This window comes from Hyperolius riggenbachi, chromosome 12, assembly GCF_040937935.1.
Source record: "Hyperolius riggenbachi isolate aHypRig1 chromosome 12, aHypRig1.pri, whole genome shotgun sequence".
In the NCBI taxonomy this organism is placed as follows: Eukaryota; Metazoa; Chordata; class Amphibia; order Anura; family Hyperoliidae; genus Hyperolius; species Hyperolius riggenbachi.
The window spans coordinates 209,196,356-209,222,071 of NC_090657.1; the positions used below are offsets into that span (position 1 = coordinate 209,196,356).

Here is a 25,716-nt window from a genome sequence, read left to right on the forward strand (position 1 = left end):
CTGTCAGCTCTGGGCCCATTGACGTCACGGCTGCGCTCTGATTGGTGGAGGTAGTGGTTTCCGGTGAGGAGAGACACCCGGAGGAGGCCCAGGACACCCGGATCAACCGGGAGAGCCGCCCGTTCACCCAATACACCCCGAACCGACAGGTCAGTTGCTGATCCCTCCTTGCGGGAGAAGTGGGCCAGTCTTTAGCTGCTTGTCGTAATGTGTTATTAGCGGTGAGATCTGCTATGGCTGCGAGAGGAGAGGAGAACTGCTACTGGAGTCATCTGCTATTACTGGGGGATCTTCTGTCTCTGAACGGAGAGGGAGGGGATCTATTTCTGGGGGCATCTGCAACCACCTGGGGTCTGTTACTGGGGGATCTGCTACCACCTGGGGTCTGTTACTGGGGGATCTGCTACCACCTGGGGTCTGTTACTGGGGGATCTGCTACCACCTGGGGTCTGTTACTGGGGGATCTGCTACCACCTGGGGTCTGTTACTGGGGGATCTGCTACCACCTGGGGTCTGTTACTGGGGGATCTGCCACCACCTGGGGTCTGTTACTGGGGGATCTGCCACCACCTGGGGTCTGTTACTGGGGGATCTGCTACCACCTGGGGGTCTGTTACTGGGGGATCTGCTACCACCTGGGGTCTGTTACTGGGGGATCTGCCACCACCTGGGGTCTGTTACTGGGGAATTTGCTATAATCTGGGGTCTGTTACTGGGGGATCTGCTATCATCTGGGGTCTGTTGCTGGGGCATCTGCTACCACTGGGGTCTGTTGCTGGGGCATCTGCTACCACTGGGGTCTGTTGCTGGGGCATCTGCTACCACTGGGGTCTGTTGCTGGGGCATCTGCTACCACTGGGGTCTGTTGCTGGGGCATCTGCTACCACTGGGGTCTGTTGCTGGGGCATCTGCTACCACTGGGGTCTGTTGCTGGGGCATCTGCTACCACCTGGGGTCTGTTGCTGGGGCATCTGCTACCACCTGGGGTCTGTTGCTGGGGCATCTGCTACCACCTGGGGTCTGTTGCTGGGGCATCTGCTACCACCTGGGGTCTGTTGCTGGGGCATCTGCTACCACCTGGGGTCTGTTGCTGGGGCATCTGCTACCACCTGGGGTCTGTTACTGGGGCATCTGCTACCACCTGGGGTCTGTTACTGGGGCATCTGCTACCACCTGGGGTCTGTTACTGGGGCATTTGCTACCACCTGGGGTCTGTTACTGGGGCATCTGCCACCACCTGGGGTCCGGTTACTGGGGGATCTGCCACCACCTGGGGTCCGGTTACTGGGGGATCTGCCACCACCTGGGGTCCGTTTACTGGGGGATCTGCCACCACCTGGGGTCCGTTTACTGGGGGATCTGCCACCACCTGGGGTCCGTTTACTGGGGGATCTGCCACCACCTGGGGTCCGTTTACTGGGGGATCTGCCACCACCTGGGGTCCGTTTACTAGGGGATCTGCCACCACCTGGGGTCCGTTTACTGGGGGATCTGCCACCACCTGGGGTCCGTTTACTGGGGGATCTGCCACCACCTGGGGTCCGTTTACTGGGGGATCTGCCACCACCTGGGGTCCGTTTACTGGGGGATCTGCCACCACCTGGGGTCCGTTTACTGGGGGATCTGCCACCACCTGGGGTCCGTTTACTGGGGGATCTGCCACCACCTGGGCTCTGTTTACAGGGGGATCTGCCACCACCTGGGGTCTGTTTACTGGGGGGATCTGCCGCTACCTGGGGTCTGTTACTGGGGGGATCTGCCGCTACCTGGGGTCTGTTACTGGGGGGATCTGCCGCTACCTGGGGTCTGTTACTGGGGGGATCTGCCACCACCTGGGGTCGGTTACTGGGGGGATCTGCCACCACCTGGGGTCGGTTACTGGGGGGATCTGCCACCACCTGGGGTCGGTTACTGGGGGATCTGCCACCACCTGGGGTCGGTTACTGGGGGATCTGTCATCACCTGTGGTCTGTTACTGCTGGATCTGCCATCACCTGGGGTCTGTTACTGGGGGATCTGACATCACCTTGGGTCTGTTTACTGGGGGATCTGCCACCACCTGGGGTCTGTTTACTGGGGGATCAGCCACCACCTGGGGTCTGTTTACTGGGGGATCTGCCACCACCTGGGGTCTGTTTACTGGGGGATCTGCTACCACCTGGGGTCTGTTTACTGGGGGATCTGCCACCACCTGGGGTCTGTTACTGGGGGATCTGCCACCACCTGGGGTCTGTTACTGGGGGATCTGCTACCACCTGGGGTCTGTTTACTGGGGGATCTGCTACCACTTGGGTTCTGTTTACTGGGGGATCTGCTACCACTTGGGTTCTGTTTACTGGGGGATCTGCTACCACCTGGGTTCTGTTTACTGGGGGATCTGTTACTGGGGGATCTGCTACCACCTGGGGTCTGTTACTGGGGGATCTGCTACCACCTGGGGTCTGTTACTGGGGGATCTGCTACCACCTGGGGTCTGTTACTGGGGGATCTGCTACCACCTGGGGTCTGTTACTGGGGGATCTGCTACCACCTGGGGTCTGTTACTGGGGGATCTGCTACCACCTGGGGTCTGTTACTGGGGGATCTGCTACCACCTGGGGTCTGTTACTGGGGGGTCTGTTACTCAGGGATTTGCTATCACCTGGGGTCTGTTACTGGGGGGATCTGCTATCACCTGGGGTCTATTAGTGAGGTTATGTGACCACCTGGGATCTGTTGCTATGGGGATCTGCTATCACTTGGGGTCTCTTATGGGAAGATCTGCTATCACCTGGAGTTGGTTACTGGGGGGGGGGTCTTCTATCACCTGGGGTCTGTTGCTGGGGTGATCTGCTACCACCTGGGGTCTATTACCAGGGGATCTGCTATCCCCTGGGGTCTGTTACTGTGGGATCTGCTATCACCTGGGGTCTATTACTGGGGGAGGGGTGTCTGCTACCACTTGGGATCTTTTACTGGGGCATCTGCGTTCCTGGGGGATCTGCTATCACCTGGGGTCTATAACGGAAGATCTGCTATCACCTTGAGTTTATTAGGGGGGTCTACAGGGGCAAGGGAGATTACTGAGGGATCTGCTGTTAGTAAATGGGCATATATTACTGGGGGGTATTTGCCATCACTGGGGTTTTCTGGTACTGGAGTGATTTTTCAGTTTCTTGGGGGTGGATATGAAGTGATCAGCTGTTGCTGAATAGGGGTATATTTTTGAGGGAGCTGGTATTGCTGGGGAGGGGGGTGTTGCTGGAGTGATCTGCTACTTCTGTGGCAAACTGTTGCTACTACATGAGGGTTCTGATTTTATTGGGGTTGGACTTCTGCTGTTAGTGATGGAATTTTACCTGGGGTGGGTTTCTCCTTCTATCAGTCCCCCATTACTGGGGAAGGAGCATGGGGACTGTTACTGGAGTGATATGCAGTTAGTAGGGAGTCTGGCAATGTTTGGTCTGTTTACTGATAAAAGGGCATTGGGGGGGGGGGGGGGGGGGGGAAGCATTTGCTAATCACTTCTGTGGTTTATCTGATATTGGCCTCAAATCACTAAGCATTACCGCATTGGGTAATGCAGAAAACAGCTGATTTTACCGATCGCCTTGCCAAATGCCAATTCAATAAACCCATTACCGAACTGATAAACTGCAAAATTACTGACTAGTGAGGTAAATTACCGACCTGTGCGCTAAATACCTCAAGAAATTGCAATTCACAAAGATTACAGCATTCCGTAAAACAAGCAAAAGTGTTTGGTATTTACCTCCAGCTCTGACCAGCCAATAACTAACACTCTCTCCATGCGGTGACATTGACAGATGTAACAGACAGCCAATAGGGAGAGCAACACAGCCCTGCTTCTCATCCCATTTGGTCCAATACCCTGGAGGGCGGGACTTTATTTGGCAGAGCAGTAGGAAACTTTTTAAAGCGGACCTGAACTCAGAACTCCTCTCTGCTCTAAAAGATACACAACAGCTTAATAACCTTTATATGAAAAACATTTCTTTGTTACAGCTGATACAAATCCTACAATAAATCTGTACAGTTTCTACTTCCTGATTCGTGGAAGCAGACATATTGTTTACAGCCTGTACTCTCAAATGGGCTTATCTGCCATAGGCAGTCATGTGACACAGGGGAGAGATCAAATTACAACTAGTGATTAGACATAAATGAGGGGGAATTATGCTGGATACACACGATGAGATTTTCTGGCTGATTTACTGTCAGATTATTTCCAACATGTCTGATCGATTTCCGAGCATTTTCAAATCCAATTCCTATTAAAGTGCTGGGAAATCAATCGGAAAACGCTCGGAAATCGATTGGTAAGCATATCGGACATGTTGGAAATAATCGATCTGACAGTAAATCGGCCAGAAAATGCCATAGTGTGTACCCAGCATTACACAGGCTTAAAGGGATACTGTAGGGGGGTCGGGGGAAAATGAGTTGAACTTACCCGGGGCTTCTAATGGTCCCCGCAGACATCCTGTGTTGGCGCAGCCACTCACCGATGCTCCGGCCCCGCCTCCGGTTCACTTCTGGAATTTCTGACTTTAAAGTCAGAAAACAACTGCGCCTGCGTTGCCATGAGGCCGCAATAGCAGCATAGGGGGCGATTATACAGGCTGGGAACGCGAACAATCACTCGCTTTCCCATGCCTGTCGGCCGGTGACGGCCAAACCGGAAGTGTTCGCCGGCGGGTCCTGGAGCGTCAGAGCGGGGCTGCGAGGGCACCGATCGGCTGCAGGGGGCTGAGGGAAGCCCCAGGTGAGTTAATCTCATTTTTTTTTCCAGGCTTTAGGTTCACTTTAAGGGTTGCAGGGGATGCACTGGGCAGAAAACCCCCACTCATGCACACAGTCACATCTTGCTGCCTGACCTACTCTGCAGCTGGTAAGTGAAACTTACCAAGCAGGGCTTAGTGAATTGAACTTCAACAGCATGCAGGAAATCTTAGTGAATTTGGAAAAAGGTTTAAAATGGCAAACGCTGTATTTTATCAACCTAAATTATGTTATCGAACTGCCCTTAGTGAATTGAGGCCGTGGTGAAGAGGTCTGCAATTACTGAGGTTACCAGTTACTGCTGGGGTATCTTCTACTAAGAATGGTGGTTTGTCTATACTGGAGTAGTGTTACTGGAGGTGAATGTGTGTGCCATGTGCTGTCACCGTTTGGATCTGCTATGACTTAGTGGGGGCGGGAGAGAAAGGGGGTGGGGATTAAGTAATTTTGGGATCCGTTAATACTGTCTGTCGAGAGATGTTTACCATTGTTGGGATCTGCTGTTGCTGGGAAAGGTGTGGGATTACTGTTTGAGATGTGACCCCTAGGGATGGTCAATGAGATGCAAATCATTTTGAGTAGATGCAGGATTATGCAAATTTTGCATGCACATTCATGCAGCTTGAAAAATAACCAATCAAATCTTTCTGAGGTAAAACAACTTCCAACAATTAATTTATTATTGCTGGGGCGGGTGAATCTGCATTTATTGGAGTGCTTTGTTTATAGTGGTGAGGTATGATATGGTCTGCTATTGATGGGTATGGCATCTGCTATAACTTGGAGAAGTCTGCTGTTACTGGAGAGAATCTGTTGTTATTATTGGGGCAGGCAAGAAAATTTGGGTATCTACCTCTACTGGAGTTATTGAGGGTGCTTCTGTCCTGGCATCAGTGGAGAGATTAGCTTTCACTGCAGGCACCTATAGAAATTATGTGTACCGCTCGTTACTTAAAGTGTAACTGTCGGGCATCAAATCAAAAATCAATTCTTTATTTTTATTTGTTAATCAAGTAATAAGGATGTTAACCAGGTAATCCAAAAGTTAAAATCACTATTACGTTTCTTGTTGATGATTATTCCCCAGTTTACCTGACTCTTATTTGGTACACAAAAGGGAAGTTGCAGGGCATGCTGGGTTGTCCTTTTTTTTTTTTCTCTATTTCCACTAATGCAACCTGATTGGCTGAAGCCTCTTTCTTTCCGGTTTTCCCCTCCCACACCTCTGTTCCTCTCTGATTGGCCAGTATTTCTCATGCTGAGACAATGCACTTTCTATAGTGAAGGGCGGGCAAATCAGGCAGAGGAGGAGAGTAGGGCAGGAAATGACATCAGGATTGGCTTCAAAATAGCCACACTTAAAATGGGAAATGCTAAGAAGGATTTTCTCTTTTTTTACTTTAGAGAAATCACTAAAATAAAAACGTGGACAGTGCAATACATATGTTATGTAAGTAGAGCAAGTATTTATCTTCTTATATATGTTTTCTGAGATAGTATGACTGACAGCTCCTCTTTAATGGTAGAAACAAATTGTGTGTGTTATGCTGGGCATACACGGCTCGATTTTGCCGCTCGATCGTTTTCTACACTCGATTCTGCAGGCGATTCTCTTATCTTCCGCTCGTTTTTCTTATCTTTTCCCATTGTCCTCCATGCAGAAACGATCGAGCCGGAGATCGGACGTGTCGGAAATGATCCATCGAGCCATCTGAATGGCTCAGAATCGAGCCGTGTATTCCCAGCATTACTGGTATTTCAGTAGAGAGTCAGTCCCAGGGAACTTGTGTGCGGGGGTGGTGGGTTTTACAATTACTGAAGAGAATCTTTCATTACTGGGAGGATTTGTGATAATTCTCTGTGTTCCTCATTACTGGTGGGAATCCTTAAATGTGAGATCTGTCAGTACGGTACAGGAATATGTTACTTTGTATTAGCAGGGGTAAACACGCTTAGTATGGAAATTGAGGACTCATATGAAATGCAGGCTCCAACTCAATTGACAAAAGTTACAGACAGCTGAAAAAAAACCAAAAAACTAGGATGTTTGGCTTCCTGGGATTGGTCCAGCCCTCGGTAAGAGGCTATATCTGTTGGCTAAACAGATGACAGAGCTAGCGGAATTATCTATTCCTGGGCAGGGAGAAATATGTCAGTCCCTGCACTGGGGGTGGTCTGATATTACTGGGGCATGATGGGTATTTTTATTGAATTTGAAAGTGTTACTAGAGATGGATGGCTCTATCCCAGCATTTCTATGTGTCCTTGCTCTGTATTTAGTTGACTGCTCTGAATCTCTGATTCTGGGTCACCTATAATCCCCAGTGTTTGTGAGTGGCGGGATTACTAATGCAGCAGCTCCTGTGTAGAGAAGATGAAGTGTGTGTGCTGTACAAGGAGAAAGACTGTGTGTAACGCCATGCAGTGTGTGTGTGCGCTGTACAAGGAGAGTGTGTGTGTGTGTGTGTGTGTGTGTGTTGTACAAGGAGAAGAGGTGTGTGTGTGTGTGTGTGTGTGTGTGTGTGTGTGTGTGTGTGTGTGTGTGTGTGTGTGCTATACGAGGAGAATGACTGACTGACTGTGTAACGACATGCAGTGTGTGTGTGTGCTATACAAGGAGAATGACGGTTTGTAACGCCATGCATTGTGTGAGTGTGTGCACTATACGAGGAGAAAGACGGTGTGTAACGACATACTGTGTGTGTGTGTGTGTGTGCGCGCTATACAAGGAGAATGAGAGTGGGTAATGACCTGCAGTGTGTGTGTGTGTGTTTTGTACAAGGAGAATGACTGTGTAATGATATGCAGTGTGTGTGCTGTACAAGGAGAATGACAGTGGGTAATGACATGCAGTGTGTGTGTGTGTGCGCGCGCGCTATACAAGGAGAATGACAGTGGGTAAAGACGTGTGTGTGTGCGCGCGCGTGTGTGTGTGCGCTATACAAGGAGCATGACTGTGTGTAACGACATGCAGTGTGTATGTGCTATAGAAGGAGAATGACAGTGGGCAACGACATGCAGTGTGTGTGTGCTTTACAAAGAGAGTGTGTGTGTGTGCGTGCGTTATACAAGGAGAATGACTGTGCGTAACGACATGCAGTGTCTGAGTTAGCTTTATGAGAATTGTGTGTGTATAAGGGTGCTGTATGTATTTGTGTTACTCTTTTAGAATGGTGGTTGTGGCATGTGATCCCACCATCTGTGCCATACAGCGGCTACTGCAGCAGCAATCATGCAGGGAGTACAGCTCCATCATAATTGGTAGAGGCTCCTCCAGTAGTGACAGTGCAGGGAGTGTAGTCAGAGACCTAGTCATCTGTGTTACATACAGAGGCTGCTCCAGCAGGGACAGTGCAAGAAGTGTGGTGGGCGTCTTAAGGTGGCGCCACACCATACAATTTTTTAAATATCTGTTCAATTTAAGAATTGCAATCAATTTTTCTGACTGATTGTAACATTTCAAAAATATGACCAATGTACCACACACGTATGTTCAATTTTTACCCAATTATGATAAAAATGATTGGAAACTCTGACAAAATTGCTAGGACGTATGTATTAATAAATTGACAATCTAACACACACCATACAATCTTTAGAAAGATTGAAGAAAAATATCTGGCATTCCGGATCGATAAAAATCGAAGAAAACGGGAAATACGATCGGATTTTTCAGTCGAATGAAGAAAAAGCTTTAGATTTTTTTCGGGAGATCTGATCGTTTTTATCGAATTGCTGTAAAATCGGATCATTTTATTGTATCGTGTGTTGCCACCTTTATACAGAGGCTCCTCCAGTAGTGATAGTGCAACAGATCCTCCTAATCATGTATGGAAGCTTTTCTGATACTATAGAGTTCCGTCATCTTTGTCATGTATACAGGCTTCTCCAGTAGTGGTGGTAAAGGGAGTGCTGAGGTTTCCTGTTGACTTTAGAGGCTCCTTCCATTAGTGACTGTACAGGGAGCATAGCGGTCACTGGCGAACTGAGGGGGCTATTCCGGGTGTCTGGAACCTCCCCCCTGCACTGAGCTGTGTATTCAGCCAGGGAAGCCCGCATAATATTAACAGCCTCATTCTCCCTCCCTTCTTACTTCTGGTGCTTCCCTCCAGCTAATAGAATGAGAGAGGCAGCCCAGCTTCCCTCACAAGAAGATGCAGCCTGCAGTGAGAGAATGTTGATTATGGAGTCCTGGACTCTCCACAGCACAGAAGTGTCAGACATGATGAAATTAGAGTGCAGGCAAGCTGGTAAATATGCACAGCATGATGCAGAGCTTGCCTGGACTCAGGGTCCGTGGGCAAACATCTGTCTGGTCTCTCCCCATTGTTATAATGACTGCATGTGTGGGTTAGGTGTTTAACAAGCTGAAAAGTTTTTGACAGTCCCTAGACTCCAGGAGGGCTTCTTTCTGACTTGTGTGAGAGACTGACAGGGACAGGAGTCCGATTACAGGCAAGTAGCCTGTCTGATGTGGGACTGCAATACAGATAAGTTCTCTGCTCCATCTCAGGCTATTCTCAATTTCTCCACTCCTCTCTCTGGGCTAGTGCACGCCAAAATGACAATAGCAATCGCTAGCAATTTGTGAGTGTGATTTTGTGAAGTGATTTTCAGAGCGATTTTTGAATGAATTTCTCAAAAACATGCTACATGCAGTATACCTGCGATTTTGAAAAAATCACAACGCTGCTGTGAGAACACTCTCATAGGGTAACATTAGCCAAGCGCTTTTCAAATCACTGTTGATTTGAAAAACGCTCAGAAGCACTCTTGGTGTGCACCAGCCTCCTTCATTCACCTTTGTTTCCCTCTTCCCTTAGAGCTGGCTGTGTGTTCTTGTCATACAGGAAAGCTAAAGAAAAGTGCAATCCTGGTGAGGCAAAATATTATTATTTAGTATTTATATAGCGCCGCCATCTTCCGCAGATGCATATATCCCTGCATCATATGGCTATCGCTTGCGCTATGTGACACTATGTGGCATATTCCACTGAATTGTCCAAACTAAGTCTATCTCCTGTTCCTCTCTTGGGGAGTTGTTCCAGCGCTGTCCCCCGTTCACATTTGCTGCTACCAGAAGCCCTCAGAAACACTCCTGTCCTTGAGTACTTCCAAAGATAGGCAGCTCCGTAATACGCCAGCGCACTTTTGTGCATGGGCAGTATGGAGCCTCCTGTATTCGGAAGCACTCGGGGACATACGTTTCTGGACCTTTCAGGAACCCCCCCCCTTAAAAATCCTGCGTTTGCCCCTGGCGGTGGCCTCATAATTTGTGTCACACACAGAGATTGTGCAAGTATTGGCAGTGCAGGGAGTCGGGGGTTGTGTTATGTGAGAGGGGGATCCCATCATATGTGTCATACAGTGGCTACGTCAGTAGTGACAGCAGGTCACCTACGTGGGTTGCATTTGGTGTCATGACTTGAACTCTCAGAGCCATCATTGTACACTGTATGTATCCTGTACGTGTAGCAGCCACACACAGCAGCACTTTGTATTGAGACTTGCGTGAGGAACAAAGGCACCATTCTCCATTGCTTGCCTGTGTTTGCTATTGTTTGTCCAAGCCATTGGCACTCCCCCAGAACTGGACCATATTAGGAGCAGGAGTTCTGGTCGGTAGGGCTTTTATGGCCAGGCACTTGTGTTCACACTAAAAGCAGAAGTACAAAGGGCAGAGTGTAAATATTGCCTCTGTGCTGTGTACATTCCCCAGCCTAGGAGGACAAGTGGCACAGTGATTGCTGCACACACCGCTGACTGGCCGAAGTTTAGGACCACAGCAAGGTCGGGGGGAGGTGCAGAAGCAGGTCTGTTTACTGTATGTAATCTTTCGTTGCAGGTTAAGTGTGAGCACCACCTGTCGATTATAATGGCACACTGCTGGCTAGGAGCATGATGCACTTTGTGGAAAGCTGTGAGCAGGGCTGAGATATCCTATTCCATACAGCTAAGGGATAGCAACAAAAGGAAATGTACATACACACGCTTATACGTATACATACACCTATAGTTAGTCTGTTTTACCCTGCATTGTGGTGCTGTGGTCTCACAATGATGACATCATGAAGTGGTCAGTGTGTACAGGAGATTGTACACTGCAGGATGTGGTGGTTGGACACCATATGCAGTACACAGCTTGCCATTGTCTCCAGTAAATAGCATCTTTCTTTCTCTTGTTGCAGATTTGACGTCATGGCATCATGTAGTACCAGCAGCGAGGAGGACCGCAGCCTTCGGGAGTGCGAGCAATATGTCCAAAAACACAACATCCAGCAGCTCCTCAAGGACTGCATCGTCCAGCTGTGCACGGCCCGTCCTGACCGACCAATGGCCTTCCTGCGAGAATACTTCGAGCGTCTAGAGAAGGTAGGTGCTGCAGCTATTGTTCAGCTGTGTGAAGTGTGGCTTTGTCTTCTGGTTAAAGTGGACCTGAACGTTACAATTTAGCAACACCTGATCACCATGACTAGACTACGCTGATAATAAAGGCTTGAGATACCTAATATATTTTACCTAACACGAATATAGCTTTCTCCTCTGGATAAACTTCTTGTTATGTCTACCATGGTGGTAAACTATGTTCTTAAGGATATATATGCTAATTGCCACTACAATTCTGTGATTCGGTACCTAGTTTCACCTTTTATATGTAATAAGTTCTTTTTTTGTTTTGTTTACTTTGCTATTAACCCTTTGGGGACCGACGTAGGTTGAATCTACTTCCAGCAGGTGGTGCTGCCGCCCTGACTGGATGTTGATTAAACGTCCGCGCTAATGAACCGTCCCGATGCGATCGTGCGCATCGGAGAGGGGAGATTAAGCTGTCATATGACAGCTGACCTCTCCCCTCAGTGATCAACAGTCATCGCGTATGGCTGCTGATCATGTGATCACTATGATCGCCGGCGGATCATAGTGATCACTTACAGAGCTGTGGCGGTAGGGGGGGGGGGGGGGACAGAGGATCCACTCACCTTCCTGCCTTCCCCCTACGATCGGCGCTCACCTCCGCTTTTGCTGGCATCCCTGCTGTATTGTTGCTAAGTGCCAGGTTACGGCTTGATGAAGTCATCAAGCCGCGACCCGGGAATTACCGTCAGTACAGCCAGGAAGCCAGCGAGGGCGGAGGTGTCTACAGCTGCTCATCGCTGGAGCGTGGGAGGTGAGTAAAGGCTGCCAGCAATACGGCGGACACCTGGCCACCCAGGGGGGACCATACCAAAGTGCCCACAGTAGGGATCAGGCTGCTTGACCCCCCTCCCCCCCCCAAACGCACCCTCACATGTAAAATGCCTGGTCCTTAAAGCGGACCCAAACCAAACATTTTTTTAATTCACAATATTTAGTTGCACCACTCTGACACATACGAAGATAGAATAAACACTCCTTCAAGCCTATGAGCATTTCAGTGCATGCTTTTCACCCTTCTCTTTCCATAACTAGGGTTATACAGGTGGCAGCCATTAGCAATTCCTCCTTTGCTGGACACCATCTACTCCACCAGTTTGCCGGATTCTGTCCCGGCAATATGAAAGGAAGGGAGGGGTTCCTCCAATAAATGTAAAATATTTTATATTTGTCATCATGCAGCAGAAAAAAGGCTGCTATTTATTATTATAATTTAGAAAATAGATTTTATTTTTGAAATCTTGTATTTTTAATTTGGGTGCACTTTAAGGGGGAGGGTAGGCAGCCGGTCCCGAAGGGGTTAATGTTCTCCATACTCCCCCTGCGTGGGGTAAATTTGCCTGTTTCTCCATCTTCATGAATGCTTTATTCAATAAAAACTTTTGAAACTAAAGTGGACCTGAACTCAGAACTTGCTTTCTGCTCTAAAAGTTAAGCAACAACATAACTTTTAAAGAGAAACTTTTCTTAGTTACAGCTAATACAAATCCTGCAATAAATCTGCAGTGTGTCTACTTCCTGCTTTCGTGAAAGCAGACATAGGGTTAGGCGTCCTGTGTTTACAAATTAGCTGCTCTGCCGAGGCAGCCAGCTGACACAGCTGATAGATCAAATAACAGTTGTGATTAGTCACAGGTGAGGGGGAATTGGACAGGCTAAACTCTCAATACATACAGGGTGGATTTCTTTCTGTCTTGTGCAAGAGTTCAGGTCCACTTTAAAGCTGGCCCTTGGTTTGATAACAATCTGAACTGGGAAGCAATTTATAAGTGCTTCAATCGAATCCACCAAGTAATATTGATTTAATGGACTGCCTTGCCACATTCAATCTCAACCATATTTCCAGCGGTACCACTAGTCAGCATTTCATTTCCCCAATATCTCTTGTAGCATTGTACCGTTTGATGGAGCATCATGCTCTTATGTTGTCCCTTATGGCCGCCCTCTCGCCAAGCATGTATTATTGCCTCACTCCACTCAGTCAACCATATGACAGTAAATAGTACAAAATCTATTGCTAGCTTTTCAGATCAGATATGTATTGCTGGGCAGTGGCACACACGGCTCGTTTTTGCTGCTCGATCATTTCGCCGTTAGATTCCACAGTCCATTCTCTTATCTTCCGCTCGTACTTCTTATCTTTTTCCGTTCACTGCAATCCGGAAACGATCGGGCATGTCGGAAATGATCTATCGAGCCATCTTAATGGCTCAAACGAGCTGTGTATGCCCAGCATTTAGGTCAGTAGATCACTGGAAGATTCAGTCACAGTGAGGCTGTATAGTATAAAGCCTTACAACCTCAGCATTGGCTGCTTTCAAAACTAGGCTTTTCTGTACCACGGATGAGTCGCCTTAGTCCAATGAGAAGCTGACTGGTGGTTTGGACTATTCTCTCCTCCCCCTGTGTCCCCTGTGTCTGTGTAACATCTCACTAGCCTCAATATGAAGAGGTTTGTTGATAATGTCATCACCAGGGGGATTGAGGGTGTGGGTATGTGGCTAGGTTTCTAAACCAGGATGGTCAACCAGTCACTTGTTGATGCGCAGTAGAGCCTAGCTAGTGAGAGCAGCCAGAGCTGCAGGTCTAGTAAGGCTGTAGACTATGCAGCCTTAGTGCAAATTGCAAAATAGTTCCTTCTGCCTGGGCTGAGGAGTCGGTACCAAAATACTCCAAGTTTATGAAACCTCCAACTCCAGGTACCCAAAATTGCTCCGACTCCTCAACTCCGACTCCACAGCCCTGCCTTCTGCCATAATATAACAGTGTGGTGAGACATGAGATTACAGGCGGTGTACAGCAATCTATGGGGAAGAGCTGGGGTCATTATGTGTGTATCTGTGCAGTGAAGCGTTCCCAGGCTGAGTTATAGCAGACCAAGGGGATTGAGGTCAGTAGGTGTATATTTTTGCAGTCAGGGAAGATGGCCTAGGCTACACATGACGGCAGAGTAGACTGGGATCATTATACGTATTTCTGTGTAGGGATAAGAGTTTTCAGGTTACCCTGGTCCATAATGTGTTCCTTATACTTTGTATGTTGTTTTGTAACATTGCCGTTCTCTTTTTTTTTTTGCCAGGAGGAGGCCAAGCAGACCCTAAACCAACAGAAGTCGGGCTCCCGCTCTGATTCACGTGAGGATGAGATCTCGCCTCCTCCACCCATGAACCCTGTGGTGAAGGGCCGCAGACGGCGTGGAGCCATCAGTGCAGAGGTGTACACGGAGGAGGATGCCGCCTCATATGTCCGGAAGGTGAGTATACCTCACGCTACAATGGTGTGGCCTTAAAGAGGATTTGTAATGTAAAAATATCCTGCTGGGGAATACTTCCCTTGGGAGGGGGAGAGCCTTTGGATCCTAATGAAGCTTCCCCGTCCTCCGGTGGCCCCGCAATCCAGCGCTGTACCCCCCTGAAGTGCGATGAGGTAAATATTTACCTATCGTGATCCTGCGCAGGCGCACTAGCGGCTCTTCGTTTGGGTAAGACAAAAAAAGCCGAACCCGATCGTATCCACTGTACTGCGCAGGCGGGATTCCTTTGCACCTGTGCAGTAGAACGGATATGATCAGGCTCTGCTATTTCCGCTTAGCCTGAACAAAGAGCCGCTAGTGCGCCTGCACAGGATCCCGGAGAGGTACATAAATGTTCTCTTGTCAAGCTTGTCCGGGGCGGCAGCGCTGGATTCCTGCAGGCTTCAGAGGTTGGGGAAGCCTCATTGAGACCCTGAGGCATCCCCCTCCCAAGATGAGTATCCCCCAGAGGGGAATTTTTACGTTAGTCTCCTTAAATATACCTAGCGGAAGTAATCTCCAGATTTCTGCTATTAGAATAAAGCCTATTAGAGATCACAAGGTAATGTCTGCTGTGCAGTGTACACAAGTCTTTCTCTTCCAGCAGTGATATGTGGCTATGGTGGTGCAGTGTATCTCTTACACATGGCTGTGTGTGTCTCTCTCTCTTTCAGCAGTGATCTGTGTGCTATGGTGGTGCAGTGTATCTCTTACACATGGCTGTGTGTGTCTCTCTCTCTTCCAGCAGTGATCTGTGTGCTATGGTAGTGCAGTGTATCTCTTACACATGGCTGTGTCTCTCTCTCTTCCAGCAGTGATATGTGGCTATGGTGGTGCAGTGTATCTCTTACACATGGCTGTGTGTGTCTCTCTTCCAGCAGTAATCTGTGGGCTATGGTGGTGCAGTGTATCTCTTACACATGGCTGTGTGTGTCTCTTCCAGCAGTGATCTGTGTGCTATGGTGGTGCAGTGTATCTCTTACACATGGCTGTGTGTGTCTCTCTCTCTTCCAGCAGTGATATGTGGCTATGGTGGAGCAGTGTATCTCTTACACATGGCTGTGTCTCTCTCTCTTCCAGCAGTGATATGTGGCTATGGTGGTGCAGTGTATCTCTTACACATGGCTGTGTCTCTCTCTCTTCCAGCAGTGATATGTGGCTATGGTGGTGCAGTGTATCTCTTACACATGGCTGTGTGTGTCTCTCTTCCAGCAGTGATCTCTGTGCTATGATGGTGCAGTGTATCTCTTACACATGGCTGTGTGTGTCTCTCTCTCTTCCAGCAGTGATATGTGGCTATGGTGGTGCAGTGTATCTCTTACACATGGCTGTGTGTGTCTCTCGTCCAGCAGTGATCTGTGTGCTATGGTGGTGCAGTGTATCTCTTACACATGGCTGTGTGTGTCTCTCTTCCAGCAGTGATATGTGGCTATGATAGTGCAGTGTATCTCTTACACGTGGCTGTGTGTGTCTCTCTTTTCCAGCAGTGATCTGTGTGCTATGGTGGTGCAGTGTATCTCTTACACGTGGCTGTGTGTGTCTCTCTTTTCCAGCAGTGATCTGTGTGCTATGGTGGTGCAGTGTATCTCTTACACGTGGCTCTGTGTCTCTCTCTCTTCCAGCAGTGATATGTGGCTATGGTAGTGCAGTGTATTTCTTACACATGGCTGTGTGTGTCTCTCTTCCAGCAGTGATCTGTGTGCTATGGTGGTGCAGTGTATCTCTTACACAGGGTTGTGTGTGTCTCTCTTCCAGCAGTGATCTGTGTGCTATGGTAGTGCAGTGTATCTCTTACACATGGCTGTGTGTGTCTCTCTTCCAGCAGTGATATGTGGCTTTGGTGGTGCAGTGTATCTCTTACACGTGGCTGTGTGTGTCTCTCTTCCAGCAGTGATATGTGGCTATGGTAGTGCAGTGTAACTCTTACACATGGCTGTGTGTGTCTCTCTTCCAGCAGTGATATGTGGCTATGGTAGTGCAGTGTATCTCTTACACGTGGCTGTGTGTCACTCTCTCTTCCAGCAGTGATTTGTGTGCTATGGTCGTGCAGTGTATTTCTTACACATGGCTGTTTGTGTCTCTCTTCCAGCAGTGATATGTGGCTTTGGTGGTGCAGTGTATCTCTTACACGTGGCTGTGTGTGTCTCTCTTCCAGCAGTGATCTGTGTGCTATGGTCGTGCAGTGTATCTCTTACACGTGGCTGTGTGTGTCTCTCTTCCAGCAGTGATATGTGGCTATGGTGGTGCAGTGTATCTCTTACACGTGGCTCTGTGTGTGTCTCTCTTCCAGCAGTGATATGTGGCTATGGTGGTGCAGTGTATCTCTTACACGTGGCTGTGTGTGTCTCTCTTCCAGCAGTGATATGTGGCTATGGTGGTGCAGTGTATCTCTTACACGTGGCTGTGTGTCTCTCTTCCAGCAATGATATGTGAGCTATTGTGGTGCAGGGCATACTTTACTTGTGGCTATGTGTGTCTCTTACATCAGTGATATGTGGGCTATGGTGGTGCGGTGTATTCTTTACATGTGGCTGTGTGTGTCTTTACAGCAGTGATCTATGGGCTATGGTGGTAGGGTGTATTTTTTAACCACTTCAGCCTACAGTGTTGTTTCACCTTATGCATCTGAGCAATTTTCACCTCCCATTCATTTGCCAATAACTTTATCACTACTTATCACAATGAATTGATCTCTATCTTGTTTTTTCTGCCACCATTTAGGCTTACTTTGGGTGGTACATTTTTGTTAAGAATTATTTTATTCTAAATCCATTTTAACAGGAAGATTAAGAAAGAAATGGGGGGAAAAATCATTATCTCTCAGTTTTTGGCCATTATAGTTTGAAATTAATACCTGCTTCCGTACTTAAAACCCACATTTTATTTGCCCATTTGTCCCAGTTATTACTCCATTTAAATTGTCTGGAGCCCATATTTTATTTGGAAATAAAGGTGCATTTTTTTCGTGGCTGTGTGTCTCTTCCAACAGTGATAAGTATGGCTACAGTATGGTGGAGCAATGTATTCTTTACATGTGGCTGTGTTTCTTCCAACAGTGCTTACTTTTTTTTGGGTGCGGTATTCCCTATACATATTGCCTGTATGTGGCTCCTCCAGTAGTGATATGTGAGCTGCAGTGGTGTCTCCAGTACACAGAGCTGTGTTTCACTCACTACTACATTTGTGTCTTGTTCAGGTTATCCCTAAGGACTATAAGACGATGGCAGCTCTGGCCAAGGCCATTGAGAAGAACGTTTTGTTTGCTCACCTGGATGACAACGAACGCAGGTGAGATTCGGGTGCGAGGCCCTCTGCTGGTCATGCTGACACAGTATGTTTATTTATGAAAAGGATTATGCAGGTTTTGCTCTGCACTTGTATATGTTGCGATGTGTCTGCTCTAGAAAGGCTCTGTACAGTGTGTGCAATGTAGCCTCTCCAGAAACCAGTGCACGCCATGCAGGCAGCGAGCTAGAAAGCATGCTATATACAGGCAGTTGAAGGACATCTCCAGTGAAAAAAAAGTAGACCATTAAAGTGGTATGGAACTCAGCATTTCCTCTTTGCTCTAAAAGATTATTTACAGCATAAAATCTACTACCACACAAAAACATTTGTAGCACAACAGCATTCAAACTGTTGAACACAGCACTTCTCGTCACATCCGACGAGGTGATAACATTACCTTTTGTTTACATTCCTTTGTCAGATACATTTAGTAAACATTGAAACTGAGCTGAGAAGCAGAAAGAGCTGAGAAGTGATCACTAGATAGATTTTAATATATACATACAACAACTATGCAATAAAATGCAATGGCTGCTTTCAGTGCAGATAAACTGTACTAAGGGAATTTGGAATTTGTAGGCAGACAGTACTACTTGTGCACAAAAGCAAATATGATAATTGTATGGGTAAAAAGTAAGAAAACACATTTTTACTGAATGTTATTTAGTTCTATCCCTCTTTAAAATCTGACAGAACTGATAGGTTTTTGACTAGTCCATCTCCTCATGTGGGATTCTCTGGGTTTTCTTTGTTTTCAAAAGAATTTCCTGAACGGCAATTTAACTGCCACAATGGCAAGATACCAGCCAGCCTCCCTGCTTTATTGCACACTGTTTTGCCAGTTAGGTTCGGCAACTGCTGTTAAGGAAATGCTTTTGAAAACAAAAAAACCATGAGAAACTCCCATGAGGAGATGGACTAATCCAAAACCCATCAGTTCTGTCAGATTTTAACGGCTTCCTTTTTTTTCGCTGGAGTGGTCTTTTAATGATTGTAATTATTGTGGTCCAGTTACAGTACTCATCTTATGCTCTCTTCTTTCTGTTCCAGTGACATCTTTGATGCCATGTTTTCTGTCACATACATTGCTGGAGAGACGGTCATCCAGCAGGGTGAGTGAGACATTCAGCCTACTATCACGGGGTTCGATGGCTGGTGTTGTACAGGAACATCTACTACTGGAGCTTGCTCTCATCTGGTTGTAGTATGAGAGTCTATAGTCAAGACTGAAGCGTACCATCAGCAGAGTGTTTTTGTTGCTGCACATTGTCATTGGGACATACAGTAATATTTGATGGAATTTTATACTGAGTGGTCCTGTTTGCAGTCCATCTCAGTAAATGTGTCATGTTAGAGTACACATTTGAATTGACTATAATACTGGAAGATAGTGGGGTGTTCTACGCAGGGCTGTGGAGTCGTGGCAATTTTTGGGTACCTGGAGCCTGAGGTTTCATAAACTGAGGACAATTTTTGTACCATTTTCACAACCCTGGTAGGTATTAAGGTGGCCACACACCATACAATTTTTTAAATATCTGTTCAATTTAAGAATTGCAATCAATTTTTCTGACTGATTGTAACATTTCAAAAATATGACCAATGTACCACACACCTATGTTCAATTTTTCCCCCAATTATGATAAAAACGATTGGAAACTCTGAGAAAATTGCTTGGGTGTGTATATTAATAAATTGACAATCTAACACACACCATACAATCGTTAGAGAAATTGAAGAAAAATATCTGGCATTCCGGAGAGATAAAAATCTAAAAAAGGGGAAATCCGATTGGATTTTTTAGTCGAATAAAAAAAAAAAAAAAAAAAAAAAAGCTTTTGATTTTTTTTTTTCGGGAAATCCGATCGTTTTTATCCAATTGCTGTAAAATCGGATCATTTTATTGTATCGTGTGTGGCCACCTTAAGACTGAGGAATCGGAGCAATTTTGAGTACCTGGAGGCTGAGTCATTGGTTTTATAAACTTAGGGGGGCGGAGTCAGATGATTTTTTTGTATCGACTCCACAGTCGTGAAAAGGTCAGCATGGTAGCGTAATACTGAGGCATCCGAGTCACAGGTTGCTATTTTGGAGTTTAGGATTTCGGTATGTGATTAGCAGGGTGATCTATTGGAGATACCATTAGCAGGGTGTTGGGGCGTAGTGTCAGCCGAGTGGTGTAGCACTGCGGCATACTATTAGCATGGTGTTACACTGAGATGTACAGTAAGTGCAGTATTTGGGTGTCACATTAGGGTCTGTTGTCATTGGGGCATAGTTCTGTGGAATACCTGTAGCAGGATATTCTACTGAAAGGTAATGTCAGTGGGTGATATTATTTGCATATTAGAGTGTAGTGTTAAGAGGATGGTGTAGTACTAGAGGATACTTACAACCAGGGCTGTGGAGTCGGAGTTGAGGAGTCGGAGTCGGGGCAATTTTGGGCACCCGGAGTCGAAGTTGGAGTCAGAGTTGTGGTTTCAGAAACTGAGGAGTCGGAGTTGGGAGTCGGAGTCGCATGATTTTTGTACAAAATCCACAGCCCTGTTATTAGACTAAGGAGTCGGAGCCGAGGAGTCGGAGTCTGAGCAATTTTGGGTATCCGGAGTCGGAGTTGTGGTTTCAGAAACTGAGGAGTCGGAGTCTGAAGATTTTTGTACCGACTCCACAGTCTGCTTACAACAGGGTGTTGCGCTGAGGTGCAGTATTGGGAGTTGTAAGCAGGTGGTTGTATTGGAGTATAGAGTCAATGCGGTGTAGTTTTGGGGAATACTATTCGCAGGGTGTCATATTAGGGTGTACAGAGAGTGGAGGAAAGGGGGGGGGGGGAAGGCTGTGCATCCCTAAACACATGCTGCAACTGAATGGTTAATCGCACAGGCATACACCGCCTCTGCCAGACTGAAAAATGCATGCCCTGCATCCAAGCCAAGTGCTAACATTTATTAAACTAGGAGGTACTTTAGCTTCCAATATGGTTTGCTTGCAAAGTATATTATACTAGACACTTGCGCCACGGTGAGGCAGACCTCCGGGCAAGTCACCTAACCTAAATTTAAAACCTCGGGAGCAGCTAAGCAAGAAAAATGTGTAACTTACATTTGGTAGAACAGCGAGGTGAACGCCAGCGCATACCACTAAGGCTGCATCTGAAATGACCACCAGCTCAGTGTGCAGCACCTATATAGACTCTCTGCACACTTTGCATTCAATTCAGATGCAAATCATATGCAAATCTGCTACTACTTATCATGCAAACAGGAAACTCAGGAGGAGGGGCTGGGTGCAGCTAACCTGACAGTTACATAGTTACAAAGTTAAGGAAAGGTGGGGGGAAAGGTTAAGTGACTTGCCCGGAGGTCTGCCTCACCGTGGCGCAAGTGTCTAGTATAATATACTTTGCATGCAAACCATATTGGAAGCTAAAGTTCCTCCTAGCTTAATAAATGTTAGCACTTGTCTTGGGTGCAGGGCATGCATTTTTCAGTCTGACAGAGGCGGTGTATGCCTGTGCGATTAACCATCCAATTGCAACATGTGTTTAGGGATGCGCAGCCTTTCCCCCCACCTTTCCTTAACTTTGTAACTATGTAACTGTCAGGTTAGCTGCTCCCAGCCCCTCCTCCTGAGTTTCCTGTATGCATTATAAGTAGTAGCAGATTTGCATATGATTTGCATCTGAATTGAATGCGAAGTGTGCAGAGAGTCTATATAGGTGCTGCACACTGAGCTGGTGGCCATTTCAGATGCAGCCTTAGTGGTATGCGCTGGCGTTCTCCTCGCTGTACAGAGAGTGGGCTATACCATTTGCAGTGTTATATAGGGGTGTAGTGTCAGTGAGACTTAGCATTCAGGGATACAATCATCAGAGTTCATAATGGAATGTAGCATAACAAGCTTTCTTGTTGTTGCAGGAGATGAAGGGGATAATTTCTATGTCGTAGACCAGGGCGAGATGGATGTGAGTATTTGGGGCAAGCATGATCGCACTTTGTGTTGCCTGTATTAAAGTAACATGACGTACATCATAATCTGTATTTTTCATTTCCGAAGGCATGCGTTTACCAATCGCTCCTCCCAAGTCTAAAGGTGCATACACTATAACGACCCTCCCAACACCCCCAAGTGTGGCCAATGTAGCAAGCCCTCTCCAACCCCCCATGCCAAGTGCAGCCGAGAGTGGAAACGCCCCCCCCCCCCCCCTCAACTACAAACAGGTCCCCCTCTATCTATCCTCCCCACATGTAGAGTAGCACGGCAGAGCCGACATACCTGCTTTAGTGCTGAGTGTTCTATTCTTTTCTTCGCTAAAGTCATTCACAGTGCTGCAGCATATACCTCAGTACAGCTCCCAATGCTTGTCACGTGACATGCAGTAGAACCTTACAGAGGAATTCAATACAGTGGGCGGCAGAAGAGGAGGAGAGTTCCCAGCGCTGGAGCAGATATATCTGCTCCCCTTGATCCACCCGCTCCAGCTGATGTGCTCCCCCTCCCTGTGTAGTTTTTGGTAGTGCAGTGGCTGCTAAAGTTACCTGTCCCTCTGAGTGCCATGCTTTTATTTCTCCGGTCCCCATGTCTGCTCTGCTTTCATACTCCCCTCTTAGTATCCTCAGGTGTGGAGAGCTGGGTAGACACGTAAGACTACTGAAGGGCGATGATAGTGGTGGCAGGTTCACATAACTAGGACAGCAGTTCTGCTGCCAGCCCTGGAGAGGGAGAGATAAACCCCTCAGCCCTCTTACTGGTTAAGTCAGTCCGTGTGGCTTCTCATCATCAGAGGTTATTCTGTTTAACCTTAATTCTCCTATGATGAATACTGGGTAGAGTAGATTTTCCTAAGGTTAAATGGGTTGTCTTGCAGGTATACGTCAACAATGAGTGGATGACCAGCATCGGTGAGGGCGGCAGCTTCGGAGAATTGGCATTAATCTACGGAACACCCAGAGCTGCCACCGTGAAGGCCAAAACCAATGTGAAGTTGTGGGGCATTGACCGGGACAGTTACAGGAGGATCCTTATGGTAAATTATGTGTATACTGTTAGCCATTGCTAGGGCTAATGACGCTCATGGCAATCTTTTGACTTTTATTTCCGTTTCAGGGGAGCACTTTACGAAAGCGAAAGATGTATGAAGAATTCCTCAGCAAAGTCTCTATTCTGGGTGAGTGGCTGGTTTCTGTCTATATCAGGTCCACAGTTTGTTCTTCTCCCCTGGGTTAGTGGCTGACCTCTCCCTTCAAGCAAGTGGTTATTTCATACCTTCTGGAACAGTGCTTGACTCCTTCTAGGCTTGCCCTTATTTTGTTTGTTTTTCCTCCTGATGGGACTGACTTGCCTCGATGAAGATCAGGCTATTTTATTTTTCTTCTTTTTGTCTGGGCCAACTCAAGATGGTATTAAAGTGCTTTAGTCCTCTTTAATGAGTTGCTCCTTATAGGACTCCAAACACCAGCATCAGTGCCAGAATTAAGTCACTCTAGTGTTTCCTTTACAGATTGGAACCCTGAGCAGTTGGCGCAAGGGAAGTTTGGCATTCATTCATCTGCGTTTTATTGTCTCTTCTTCAGAATCTCTGGACAAGTGGGAGCGGCTGACTGTAGCAGATGCTCTAGAGCCTGTTCAGTTTGAGGATGGACAGAAGATTGTGGTGCAGGGTGAGCCTGGTGATGAGTTCTTCATTATCTTGGAGGTAAGACCCTCAGTTGTCTCCTGGTCTCCTCGATCTTGTTGGTGGACTGTAGCTGACTGTCCCTTCCTGTGGTTCTGCAGGGTACGGCTGCCGTGCTCCAGCGTCGCTCTGAGAATGAGGAGTTTGTGGAAGTCGGTCGGCTAGGGCCTTCCGATTACTTTGGTAAGTTGGCAAGAAACTGCTTTGAAGTTCACGGAGTAGTAGTTTTTCTTTATCCCTGTGAAACAACCTAGTTATTGGTTTCTGAAAATGCGAGGAGATGGTGCTATGCCTACAGCTGTCTTACAGAGGACTGAGCACAATTTTTAGCACCTAAGGTATCTCAAAAGCACATTTAAAATGCATACTAACAATGTGGCTTATCACAAAAAAATGTAATTTTTACCTCATCTCATCCTTTTACATTTTAAGGGTTAATTACAGGCAACATTCTTCTACTTTCTCTATTTCCTCTGTTTGTAAGCAAGCCCTCTGCAAGCAGCAGAAAATAGAAGGCAGATAACAACTCTTCTAATTAGACTTAATTGCCCAGAAGCTGAGAGCAAACAACTCCTTCAGCATTAGGTAAGGGGGACGCTGTGCTTCAGATAACATAAGTCAGCAGCCCTTTCAGCTATTTGAAACTAGGAGCTGCTAAGATCCCTTTAACTACGCCAAGATTAAATGGAGTGGTCACACTGCTTTGATTGGTGGGCTAGATCTGTTCAGTCATGTGATATGTTCCGTTTTCTTTCCAGGTGAGATTGCTTTGCTGATGAACAGACCCCGAGCAGCCACGGTGGTGGCCCGTGGGCCCCTGAAGTGTGTGAAGCTGGACCGCCCACGCTTTGAACGGGTCCTGGGGCCTTGCTCTGACATCTTAAAGAGAAACATCCAGCAGTACAACAGCTTTGTGTCACTGTCCGTCTGAGTTGGTCTCCGGCCCTGTCCCTCCGGCACTGCACCGCTTTCCTCCGCTCCACGCCACTGACACAGGGACAAAGCCTTTTTTATTTCCTTTCCACCCTTCACATGTCTTCTGGTGCCACCCACTAGAGTGAGCTGAGTGGTTCTTGCAGTCACATGACCTATCGATCTGTATGGCTCGGGTCCCCCTTGGAGGGTCACTTTAGCCCAAGCTGACTTTGTATTTCTGCGACCGCTTCATTGTATGCAACTTGTGTGGTTGGTGTTTGTAGGGAGCACAGGGTGGGGGGAAGGGTGGGCTGACCTACCAATGGAAGGATTTATCTTGTTTCATTTTAGCGGCATTTGTGTTCCTCAGCGTGTAGATGGAGCCCCGACTGTCATTTCTTTGGTTGATATCCGATAACTTGTTCCATTTCCTTCCCGTAATATTACACATGTAACTTGCCCCCGCTGTAGATGGCCGGGGCAAATGTGTTCCTTTTGGATCTATCACATGACCGAAGATTGCCATATCCTCCTTGGTTAAGGATGACAGTGGCACAGCGCCCTCTACAGAGGGAATATGGTAACCCAGCACCAATTCTTATAGAACAGCATCCTGCAGTGGCCCTGTACCATAGGCTATGGGTAGCGTGAGGCCTGCTTGGGGTGTTTAGGTAGAGCAGTGTCCTCTGGGATGAAGCGGCTGATTGGTTGTTCTGTGGCACGATGGTGGTTCCACGCAAATGTGGACAACCTTTTTTCATTTTAATGTTTCTGGTACAAATTTCACCCTCTGATCAAATGTTCCTCAGCATCTTGATGAGCCCCTAGATTTTTAATATATATTTTTATTTTAAATTCCTGCTTATTAATAAAGAGATGCCATTTCACAGGACGATTAGCGCTTTTTAATGCAGCAACGCTGGGCTCAGATTGGGTGATTGCCGGTTTCTGGTGGGTAATTTTTTTGGGGGGGTGTAGTTGGGCATTTTCTGCACGTTCCCGCAGGATCCGACTGTAGATTTCTTATTTTCCGCTTTTCAACGTGTGTCTGCGTCTTACGTCCTGCTCTGTAGATCACCATGCCAGCCATCGGAGATTTGCGGAAGATCAGGTTGGGAAGGGGACGGCGGTAAAGGCATCCTTCCTGTTTTCTTTCCATCTTATGTGTGTGATTGGAAGACATGGCTGTCAGACAGGAACCGTAAAGTCAGATAAGAGGACCAGTTTTGTATTGTTAGCGGATTTTAGAAGTCTCACTTTATGTGCTGAAAACTATAAATATATAAATACATTTTCCTTTTATTAGAGATTCTCCTAAATGCAGGTTCAGCAATAAAGAGGATTTTCATTCTTA

The 25,716-nt window shown here is 47.1% G+C and overlaps 1 protein-coding gene across 1 annotated transcript; it reads left to right on the forward strand.

Annotated features, from left to right (window-relative positions):
• LOC137541807 (cAMP-dependent protein kinase type I-alpha regulatory subunit) lies at window positions 1-25,716 on the forward strand. Its single transcript, XM_068263320.1, has 11 exons — window positions 1-149; window positions 10,971-11,154; window positions 14,276-14,449; window positions 17,685-17,776; window positions 18,827-18,888; window positions 21,691-21,737; window positions 22,641-22,799; window positions 22,880-22,940; window positions 23,347-23,468; window positions 23,549-23,630; window positions 24,206-25,716. The coding sequence occupies exons 2-11, from the start codon at window positions 10,981-10,983 to the stop codon at window positions 24,376-24,378; spliced, it is 1,146 nt and encodes a 381-aa protein (XP_068119421.1). The 5' UTR covers window positions 1-149; window positions 10,971-10,980; the 3' UTR covers window positions 24,379-25,716.